At 38.6% G+C, this 12,430-nt stretch overlaps 1 protein-coding gene across 2 annotated transcripts in view; it reads right to left on the reverse strand.

Annotated features, from left to right (window-relative positions):
• The window catches only part of LOC121857741 (cortactin-binding protein 2-like), a 115,380-nt gene that overhangs the window by 23,991 nt on the left and 78,959 nt on the right, over window positions 1–12,430 (reverse strand). For both annotated transcript variants that reach the window (XM_042353864.1, XM_042353863.1), the window contains one exon: window positions 389–1,076. In XM_042353864.1, the coding sequence (XP_042209798.1) occupies window positions 389–1,076 (688 nt within the window). The remainder of the gene's footprint in view (window positions 1–388; window positions 1,077–12,430) is intronic.

Consider the following 12,430-nt stretch of genomic DNA (forward strand, 5'->3'; position numbering starts at 1 on the left):
CATTCTTAACCTTGGGCCACTGACAGGTAAATTTATGTAACATATTATCAGTTTTGTATTGACCATCACTAAGGTTTATAGAATTCATTTCCCTAATCAAAATTGTTTCAACCAGAAGTCTTTCTGTGACACATGTTGATTTATACACTTCTATACGGTTTTCCCAATCCATGGGATAATTATTGTTCCTTTTATGAACAGTAGTGTGGTGTGTGTGTGTGTGTGTGTGTGTGTGTGTGTGTGTGTGTGTGTGTGTGTGTGTGTGTGTGTGTGTGTGTGTGTGTGTGTGTATATGTATGTATGTATGTGTGTATGTGTGTGTGTGTGTGTGTGTGTGTGTGTGTGTTTTATAAGGCTCCAACACCAGTCAAGTAGAATGAAGACTTACTGCCAGTTGTTCCCCTGCGCTGCAAGATGTAAAGCAGTCATCCCATCCACAGTGAGAGGTGTTGATACATCCAGAGGTGAATGAGGAGGCTCCAGTTCCTCACCATCCATCGGGGTAAGCAGAATGGGAGGGTCACTAAGAGGTAGAGGAGGTGGTGGACCAGATGGAGAAGTAGATGGTGGAGAACAATAATGAAGGTTGACTGAAGCCAAGTGGGATTTGGAGGGGGTTAAGCCAGGAGCTATACTGGTCAGAGGAGTGGAATCCATTGGAAGTGTTAAAATAGCTGAAGCTGAGGACAGTGGTGGCGGTGATGATGATGGCAATGGCGGTGGTGAATGTGAGGTGGAGGCAGAGGGTGAAAGTGATGAAGCAGAGAGCGATGATGATGAGGTGGTTGCTGCTGCTGCTACAGAGGAGCTCGTTACAAAGCTGAAAGCAAGTGAAGATGAGGCTAAAGGAGATGTTGATGATGACGCAATTCCTCCATCGTCTGTACTTATTTTTGAGGACTGAGGGGGAGGAGAAAGGGGAGGCAGTAGTGGTGATGAAGGTTCAGTGCAAGACAGAGTAGACAAAGATGAAGAGAGAATTGGGGATGGAGATGAACAAACAGCTTGTGTATATGGGGCATTGGAGAGGTTGGGAGCTAGGTTAGGTGAGGTTGGTACTGCTACGTTTGAGGAACCTGAAACACATAAGGTATTTAAATAACAATATTCAAAAGTATCAACTATCTTTAACTGTATTTCTTAAAACTCATATAACAAGAAACTGTCTGCAAAAAAAATTAAATAATAATAATAATGTACGAAGAAATATTAACTGCCCGAGTGAAAGTTTGTCTCATACTTAAAAATACACTGCAATTGAATCCAAACAGACATTAGCTTTAAGAAGAGGAAAAATAACTTTGAAAATATAAATTAGGACATGTCCATCAATATCTGAAGACAAGCCTAAGATTCCATTAATGAGCCATAAAAAAGGTGTATATATGTATGTATGTATGTATGTATGTATATATGTATATATGTACAGTATATATATATATATATATATATATATATATATATATATATATATATATATATATATATATATATATATATATATATATATATATATATATATATATATATATATATATACAGTGGGGTATGCTATAACGAACGGATTCTAGTACGAATATTCCTATAACGAATGGTTTTACCTATAAAATTGAGAATGCTATAACGAACGCAACTCCTACAACGAACGCGGATGAATACAGGACTATTTCGTCTGGCGCATGAATATTGTTGTACCGCGGCTCACAACAAGAGCGTCAGGCGCCATATTGGTTCATTGTGTAGTCAGTGCACCACTGAACTTGTTGAAATTTCGTCTTTTGATGTGGAAATTCGTGTTATTTTATAACTATTTTGTTATACAAGTGTACAATTGTAACAATGAATCGTCAAAAGTGAGTGAGAAAGCTAATAACCCTTAAAACTAAGAAAAAAATAGTAAAGAAACAGACAAAGTGCCTGTAAGACAGTCACCAAAGAGGGCTAGGAAGGATGACTCCTCTCCTTCCATCTCTTCTCCATAATTCTCTCCTCCCCCCTCCTCCTCTGCCTCCTGTCCTGCATGCTAACAACACTAAGGTAAGATAAAGTACCGTATTTTTTACAATTTCCACAAAATTTTTTCAGTGTTAAGTGGTTGTATTTGAGGGCCTGGAACGGATTAATCCCATAACGAACGAATGCTATAACGAACGAGGTTCTAGAACCAATTAGATTCGTTATAGCATACCCCACTGTATATATATATATACACACACACACACACACAGTATAGTCTGGGTTTACACGGATATTTTATATGCGAATGGCCATTTACGCGGCACCTGTTCAGAAGTGATAATTATTCTTTACGCGGTAAATGCCATCATATAAGCGGCAAGCGGCGGGGCAAGGTGCTGGACGCTGACGTCACCGCTGACGTCAGACTCGCACCAATGACATCACGGACTGTGATTGGGCCACATATACTTACCACCCACGCACCCCCTCCGCCACGCACTGTGATTGGTCTATTAACCTTGCCACCCCATCACCCGCGCTCTCGACCATCGCCGCTCCAGTCTCACTGTCCCCGCGTACATTCACTCGTGCCCAGGAACTGGTTTCGTTTTTTCTTTCTACACAATGGCTTCCGCTGGACCCCCACCACCCCTGAGAAGCCCTGAACTACCTGGCCCAAGCCGCCCCAAGGCCAAGAAGGTGCGACGCGCCTTAAGCTATGAGGTTGAGTACAAGATCGTTCAGGATTTAGAAAAAGGCACAAGGTAGGTGGATCTGGCCAGACAATATGCCGGCAAAATCAATGAACACATGAACATTACCAAGTCTGTAGGTCCCTCGCTAGTGAAATATTGCCACAATAAGGTGCTGCTGAAGACCGAGAGTTTGTTGGTAAGCTACATTATTCGGCAGTCAAGAAGGAACATGGTGGTCGACACTCGGGCACTGCAGGACTACGCCCGAGAACTCTATGCAACAGTAGCAAGAAAAATGGGGGTTGCAGAGCCCAAGCCCTTCAGTGCTTCCGCTGGGTGGCTGCAAGGTTTTAAATGACACAAAAAGGTCAAGATTATCCTCTGTGGTGGATAGAGATACAGGCGAGGGCCAATAATCTGCCCTCTGCCTCGGAACCAACCCCCATCCCCGTGTGCCCAGCCATCTCTTCTACTAAAGTAAGTGTTAAAAAACCTAATATTATTGATATTTCTCTTATATATTAATTGTGTGTGCATACCATCATAAAATTAAGATGTTATTTTGACTACAATGTACGTATTGTGTCAGCGATATTCAAAAAAAGGGTAGACTGGAGGTCGGCCCAGTCTCTATTTCAATTAATCCCATATGTTTTGTTACTTTATTTACGTGCTTCACTTTATACGCGGACCTCCATGGGTTTAATTAACCGCGTAAAACCAGAAAAAAAAAAGAAAAAAAAAATATATATATATATATATATATATATATATATATATATATATATATATATATATATATATATATATATATATTCTGCCTAAGTTTCACGCTGCTGCATAGACAGCGTGCCTCGCCAGAGCTGAACTTTCACTTAACACGGAATTTTTCATCATATACGCGGTGAGTGTCCGGCTCGAGACGCTATTTTTAGATTTTGCCCACGCGCCACGCGCCACCCGCCTGCCCGCCCGCCTGCCTGCCTCTCCCTCCTCCTCCCTCCGCTTGGGCAAGCGGCGCGGTAAGGTTGCGCAGTGTGTGTCTTTGTTGCGTTATCACTGACGTCATATGACGTATCGGACTGTGATTGGCCATGCATCCCTACCCCCCTCTGCTGCTAGCTGTAATTGGCTTAAAGTATTATGACGTGACCACCCCGGGGAGGGAGGGAGGGAGGAGAGACGACGCTTGACCTAGCCGCGGCAGTTTCATCCCTCAAGGCCACCCCGGGTTAACGCGCATCCATTGTTCCGTAAAATGGCTTCCGCCGGACCACCACCGCCCCCAGAGAGAGACCTTTCCTTACCTGGACCCAGCGGCACTAAGCCAAAGAAGACACGACGTTCATTAAGCTACGAGGTGAAGTACCAAATTGTTCAAGATTTGGAGAAAGGAAGACGGCAAGTTGATCTCGCGCGCCATCATGGCGTCAACGAATCTACGATTCGTACGATCAAGAAGGATGCAGCCAAGATCAAAGAGCACATGAAAATCACAAAGTCTGCAGGTGCTTCATCTATCAGGTATTGCCAGAACAGGGTGCTGGCAAAAGTGGAAAATTTGCTGGTGAGTTATTTGGTGCGTCAGGCGCGACGCAACATGGCGGTGGACACGTGCTCAGTGCAAGAGTACGCACGTGAGCTATACGCAGCAGTGACACGTAAACTGGGAATTGCAGAGCCCAAACCCTTCAATGCTTCCTCTGGTTGGCTGCATAGGTTTAAGAAGAGGAACAAGATCACCAACATCAACATTGGTGGTGAGGAAGCGAGTGCTGACCGTGTGGCGGCTAGAGATTTTCCTCCGTTTTTACGTGAGATTATGGAGGAAGGACAGTACACCGACGACCAGGTGTTTAACATGGACGAATCTGGTCTTTTCTGGAAAAAGTTACCTTCCAAGACCTTCGTTGTCCAGTCTGCCAGCAAGGTAAGGGGTCGGAAGTTGCAGAAGGAACGCATCACCGCCCTGTTTACCACCAATGCCTCCGGTACCTGTAAACCAAAGTTATCGGTGATTCACACAGCCCGCAAGCCGCACGCCTACAAGAATATGGACATGAACAAGCTTAATGTCCACTGGCTAACCGCATGTAAGGCGTGGATGTCCTCTTCTCTGTCCCTCTTCTGGTTTGACAACTGTTTTGTTCCCAACGTGAAGAAATTCTGCGAGCAACAGAATGTTCCATTCAATATTTTGTTGCTCCTTGACAACGCACCTGGACACTCGCCCCTACTTATGGATCGTCACCCCAACGTAAAAGTGGTCTTCCTTCCTCCCAACACTACGTCATTAATCCAGCCCATGGACCAGGAGTTGATCTGCAATGTGAAAGCTGCGTACTCTGCAAAGAAGTTCAAGCTCCTGAACGACTCTACCAACACCAAGGATGAGTTGCGTAAGCTGGGTGACACCGACAGCGAGAGCAAAAGCGACGAGGACAAGGAACAAGTGGCGGCGACTCAAGAACTTCTCGTCAAACAATTTTGGAAGAAGTTTAACGTTAAACAAGCTGTAGACTTCTTGGTGGAGGCATGGGATCTGCTGACTTTTGCTACGATTCGTCACGCATGGAGACATGTGTTGCATGGCATACCAGGTGAGAGGAGGAGTGAACCTGTGACTGGTCAGGTTCAGACTGTTGCAGTAGCAGTGGACCTTGCCAGAGAAGCTGCGCTCAATATTACAGCTGAAGGCTTCTCCGAGACCACCAACGAAGACATCCTGGAGGTGATCAAAGATCCTGAAGTGACTGCCGACAAGATTTTGGAAGAAGAACACGCCAGTGAAGAGGAGGAAGAAGGTGCGTCATTCTCCGAAGAACCTAGTTTAAGTCATAGTGATATTAAGTGTGTCATAGAGTTTACAGAAAAAATTAAGTCCGTCCTTTCCCGCGACAATGACGATGAACGCTATGAAGTCTTCCATACCCGACTGGTGCAGGCTATGGAGCCGTACATCAAGGTGTATCACGACAACATCAACACCAGCTGTCAGCAAAGCATAACCGAGTTCTTCGCCCGCAACCCACCACAGCCAGCCCAAGCCAGTGATAGTGAAAGTGAAGTTGACTTTGAGGGATTTGTCAGGGAAGCCCTGACAACTGTAAGTGACAGTGATGTTGATTCACCTAGTAATGGTGATTCACCTGAGGGCCAGTAATCTGCCCTCTGCCTCGGAACCAGCCTCCATCCCCGTATGCCGACCCATCTCTTCTACTACCGTAAGTGTTCCACCTAACTTTTAGTTTCTTAGGTAACCTTCATTTTTCCTATGTTAACCTTTATCTTTCCTAACCTAACCTCTTCTATATTACTTGTTTTTTCATACCATCATAAAGTTAAGATAGAATTTTTACTACAACATAGTTATGTGTCGTCAAAAAGTGGAGTTTGGGGGTCGGGCTGGGTTCTATTGGAATTAATCCCATATGTTCTGTTGTTCACTTAACGCGGATTTCACTTAGCGCGGGACCCTCTGGGTTCAATTGACCGCGTTAAGTGGGGTACAACTGTGTGTGTGTGTGTGTGTATATATATATATATATATATATATATATATATATATATATATATATATATATATATATATATATATATATATATATATATATATATGTTGGTTGCTACATATACATGTTAAGACTGCTAACTTAACCCAAACTGCCCAGAAGGTCGTTCGTTAACCGAAAAGTTCGTTAACCGAAACCATTGTTTCAATGGGTTTTGGGTAATTGGTTCCAGCTCACCGAAAATTTCATAAATTCAACAAAAATGGTAGAAAAGTTCACTTACTTTGAGGTGTGTATGTAGAAGGCTCCTGGATGATGATGGGATTTAGAATAGGGGTGGAGGAGAAGGAAGAAGAGAAGGCATTGGGGTGGAAGAAGTCACCCCATGGCGCCATTTCACCCATAAAATTTTAGCTCTCTTGGTGTAATTCAAGATTATTTTCTTTAAATCAACACTGCACTGCATTATATATTGTCAATATGTAAAATATATTTCAAAATGACCAATAATTTGCTTGGAAACACAGAAAAAAAGTGTTTAGTTGAAGAGAGTCTCAAGCAAGATGTTACCTCCAGTGAAAACAGAGAGAGACTAACTCCTGTTTGCTGTGTTAAGCGGCTGGATGCCGCGCATTAAACTAGTCACTTTACCTTCAGTTATGTTCAATAATTGTTAAAATGACTAAAAAATTGAATATTAAACTTTTAAAATTAGTGAATAGTATAAACTTCTTGATATTTACTAAAATAGTAAGGGATTTAAGCCCTAGAACTGATTAATGTATTGGCGGACTGATACTAAAGCTGGTTGCCCGGTCAGTGCAAGCGAAAACATGTTGAGGTCGGTTCGTAAGAACTTCGTTAACCGAATTTTTTTTCATTAACCGAATTGAAGATCCTTATGGAAGGCAGTTCGTTAATCGAAATTACTTTAACCGAGGTGTTCGTTAAACGAGGGGTCACTGTATATATATAAATATATAAATATATATATATATATATATATATATATATATATATATATATATATATATATATATATATATATATATATATATATATATATATATATATATATATATATATATATATATATATATATATATATATATATATATATATAAAATACACCCAAAATACAAATGTGCAACACAGACAATGTATGTACATGCTGGTGTGGCCGAGTGTGAATTTACCTAATGATTCTAGTCTACAGGATTTTCTGCAATGGAGCTTCCACAGAATTTGGAATATAATTACTAGTACCGGTACCTGTACTGTAATTACAAGTAAATGGCTATCTGAAAGTGTTTGGTGCATAAATACTGTATATACAGGATGTTCCATAAATACCTTTCATAAATCAGGGTGTGTATTCCTGAGATGTAAATAAATATAAATTACTAAATGACCAAATTGTCAATTCTCAATAGTTTCAGTTACAGCACATGACAGGTTTGGTCGGAATGTGATGAAATCTACGGTCACCAGAAATAAATCACCTTGATTTCAACCTGTGGGGTCACATAAAAAGCAAGAAGTATGTTACATTAGTCCCAAACCACAAGGAATTGTGGCACCGTGTGCAGGAAAATGTGACAAACATTCGTAACACCCCTGGGGTCTTTGAACGTGTGCGATGGGCTGAAGCCTGCATTGACCAAGAGGGGTGGAACTTTGAACATTTGCTCTAAATATTAATCCCAGTACAAATCATATGGCATTATTATTGTTAATAAGCGACACTAACAACAGTTGCTATTTCATTTATACCCAATATACTGTAGGTTTTATCACATTACAACCAAACCTGTCATGTGCTGTTACTCTGAAACTACAGTTTTGAGAATTGACAATTTGGTCATTTAGTAATTTATCTTTATTTACGTCTCAGGAATACACACCCTATGGAGCATCCTGTATATACAGTACAGAAGTAATAAAAAATAAAACTGATTCAATCATGGACTCAGCGTTCCTTGGGCATTCTTTTCATTACAATACAAACATCAATGCAACACAACTTTGAACATTGCATGAATCTACCTTTCACCTATGTGTAGAATACAACTGATATACTGTACTGTGTTTCATTATTACCTAAAAGTCAACCAAAAGCTATACAGCATGCTCAATATTTTGAGCTACGTAAGCAACTATGGTATGTTACTTTCCCTTCCTCTTGTAGCATCCTTGTATCCTCTACTACTAATGCTAAAATTAATGTTCTCATATCACCAGACACATTGCTTCAGTTTATCAGCACATGTACATAATGACAAAGGCAAGATACAAATAGTTCCCAACATCATTTTCCATTTGACAGCTCTCAAGCAAATTTTTCTTGGTCAAAGTTCCCCCCTAACTATTATTTCCAGTTGTCAAGAAACTAACAAATAATACTTCCAAAAAACCACTTCAGTTGGGTAAATCCCTGCTGTGCCAGACCAAAGATAAAAATGTCATAAGTGAACAATACTGAAAGAATATGCTGTTTACTGAACTTGAATTAGATCTTGTTTAATTAGTACATCTATCTACCTAGTCTGATTAAAATCCATCACTGTGTTTGAATATAGTATTAAGTTCACAACCCCCAGACAAACAGACTGACAGATGCCAGGACAGACACAACTGATATGAAAAATATAATACAAAACAAAAAATAATGAAATAAAAACATAAAGGTTACAGAAAACCCAGTAAAAGGATTTATCTTTCCAAAATAATGTAAGTAAAGATATAAAGCCTAGTCTTTACAGTTTCCCATACCAGAATACAGTACAGTACTGTATATTACATTTGAAATTTATGAGGATCTTAATGACATAATCTCACTGATCATTTTTCAAGTTCTAAAACTTATTCTCTTCACTGACCACCACTATTAAGAACACTGCCAATATGAAATGGAGGCAATTTAATAACAAATAAGCTGTCATAAAGCTCTTCTGTGACTGCATAAGAAACTACAACTAAATTTCACCATCATTTTAACTGGCACCCTGATGTAATTTAACACTGATATGCTATGATGACCAATGATCATGCTTCAAAAACCTAATATTCAGCAGCAACTGTAAAAAATGTCACATTAAGAGGATTTTCCTGTCTTGCTTCTTGGGTTATAATTGGTTCAGAGTATTTTACACTTGTGCTATGCACTACACAGGATTACCATGAACTCATTTTCCAATTTTTCAAATTCTTGCATCATATTTTCCTTATCTTCCATTCATCAATATATCGAGAATCACTACCATTTTAAAGCTATTTTTAAAAGAAAGTGGCATCTGAATTTCTCTTTCCATCAAAATTTCTTACTTTACAATCCAGATATGTATGATTTTCAACCTTTTTCCCTGTTTCAACCACCACTATCAAGCAACAATGGTTCTTTACAACTATTATTTTAATTGTGTATAAGTTTCCTTCCAAAGAGACACCTACTTCACTAGTTATGCCCTTATGACTTCTCATCAACCCATCTACCTGCCAATTCAGTTCACTGCTTGAAGACACCTTTTCTCCTCCTACCATAATCTAAAAAAAAATATCACTTCCACATAACATTATCAATGACAATCAGCTACTTATATGCTTTACCCAAACTCATTCATTCAAACAAGTCACTCGGCATTTAGCTACACCTGATATATATTCTATATTTCAAGCAAATATGCAAAATCCCTTCCAACTTATAAGGCTTCAGATACTCGATAATACTGAACAGTACCACATGCCTTTTCCTGTACTAAAGGACTTATGTACTGTACATAACAAATTGAGCATGAAATTTGGTTGTTTCTTTGGATCTTGGAGAATAAGGAGTATGGTGCTAAAATATTTAACTTTTATGATATGAAAACTGGACAACTAATCTCCAATTCAAAAGTTTCTGCTCATTAATAGGAACAATTCATAATGTGACAACTTTTAAACTTGGCAAATACTTCTTATTATCCCATTCAAAACCTACAGTCACTTACAGATATAAACATTCAACAAATATAATATAGTACAGTAGTACCCCGCTTAACGCAGTCAATTGAACCCACAGGGTACCATGTTAAGTGAAAACTGCGTTAAATGAACAACAGAACATATGGGATTAATTCCAATAGAGACTGGCCGGACCCCCAAACTCTACTTTTTCCGACACAATACCTATGTTCTAGTAAAAATAACATCTTAATTTTATGATGGTACATGCACACAATTAATACTTAAGAGAAATAGAGAAATACAGTCGCCAAGTTAATGTCCATTCAAATAATGGACTCAACTCCCTTCCCTTCTTCTCACACTACACTCGCTGGCTCTTCCCTCTCTGAGAAATTTTGGGGGGAAAACCACTAAATTTTAATAAATAATACCTCAAACTAAAGTTAGGATAATATAATTGACATTGCTGGATTCCTTGTAAGACCAGGAATATTTTGAATATAAATGTCATATATTTTGCACAAAAGATAACATATTAACTCAGAGTAAACATTATATCTAAGATTTGTATGTCTAATGCAAAATCTATGATGTTTATATTCAAAATGATCATCAAATTGTAAGAATTCCAGCAATGTAAATTATATTCTGGCCGGGTAATTTGTATGAATTTTATGAGCTAAATCAAATATCTTCAGTTAATAAAAAAAAAATATTCTTCACACACTATCTGTCAATCAAAGTACCCCACCTTGCCTTCCCCCCTCTTCCAACTGCGCCAGATGGTTGGTCCGTCCCAACCCTCCCCCCTACCCCCCACCAATCCTCCCTTCAAGAGATGTTGGGTGAAAAAACTAAATTTTAACATTTAGTATTAAATAATACCTAAGATTAAAGTTAGGATAATATAATTGACATTGCTGGATTCCTTGTAAGACCAGGAATATTTTGAACATAAATGTCATATATTTTGCACAAAAGATAACATATTTACTCAGAGTAAACATTATATCTAAAATTTGTATGTCTAATGCAAAATCTATGATGTTTATATTCAAAATGATCATCAAATTGTAAGAATTCCAGCAATGTAAATTATATTCTGACCGGGTAATTTGTATGAATTTTATGAGCTAAAACAAATATCTTCAGTTAATAAAAAAAAAAAAATATTCTTCACACCGTAACAGATGGTCGGTCGGTCCCTCCCTCCCCCCACCCCCCACCAACCCTCCCTACCAGATGTGTGGGAAAACCAGAATATTTACCTTTTTAGTAATAAATAATACCTCAAACTAAAGTTAGGATAATATAATTGACATTGCTGGATTCCTTGTAAGACCAGGATATTTTGAATACAAATGTCATATATTTTGCACAAAAAATAACATATTTACTCAGAGTAAACATTATATTTAAAATTTGTATGTCTAATGCAAAATCTATGATGTTTATATTCAAAATGATCATCATATTGTAAGAATTCCAGCAATGTAAATTATATTCTGGCCGGGTAATTTGTATGAATTTTATGAGCAAAAAAAAAAAATAAAAAAATATTATACTTCACCGCATATATGGTGTATGAGTAGATGAACCGCGTTAAGTGAAAGTTCGGTTCTGGCGAGGCACTGCGTATATGCGAAATCGCGTTAAGCGGGGTATTACTGTACATCAATTTTTCTTAGTAATGCACACACACACACACACAAAGTATATAGCAAGTACAATACACGGAACACAAATGTCACAACAGAGAATACAGTATTAAAAATGTCGTAAGGGGCTAAATGAGATGAGTAAGACCACTTGAAGAGATGGCATGCTATCTGGTTTAGATATACAGTATACAGTATTGTACACTCACAGTTAAATGAAAAAGAAAACAAACAATACAAAATTCAGTAGACTTACAAAAGCTTATGATAAGGACAGATTAAAAAAGGGCTGGGGTTCATGTTGTAAATCCAGTTAAGCCTCTCGAATCCAGTATCCCCAAAACCGATTCCAACCAAAAATTAAGCAAAGCATAAATCAGGATTTTATCTCTTGTTTGTATCAGCTAATTACAGGTGTTCTTGATTTTGTGTGCAACTTTTCAATTACTTTACCCCTTTGACACCTTTATTAAGTCTTCCAAAATACCAGCAAATTATAATGCATACTTCGTATAGTTTCTAAAAACAGGAAACTACTAGTCTTGGCAGTTCTGGATTTGAGAGGTTTTCTTCAACTGTACATAGAATGGAAAGACATTAGAAACCGAGAAAATATAGCAAAGGTTGAAGCAAGCAAGGGAACAAGTAAATGACTCTGGAG

Source organism: Homarus americanus, unplaced genomic scaffold (genome assembly GCF_018991925.1).
Source record: "Homarus americanus isolate GMGI-L3 unplaced genomic scaffold, GMGI_Hamer_2.0 scaffold16712, whole genome shotgun sequence".
NCBI classification, from domain to species: Eukaryota; Metazoa; Arthropoda; class Malacostraca; order Decapoda; family Nephropidae; genus Homarus; species Homarus americanus.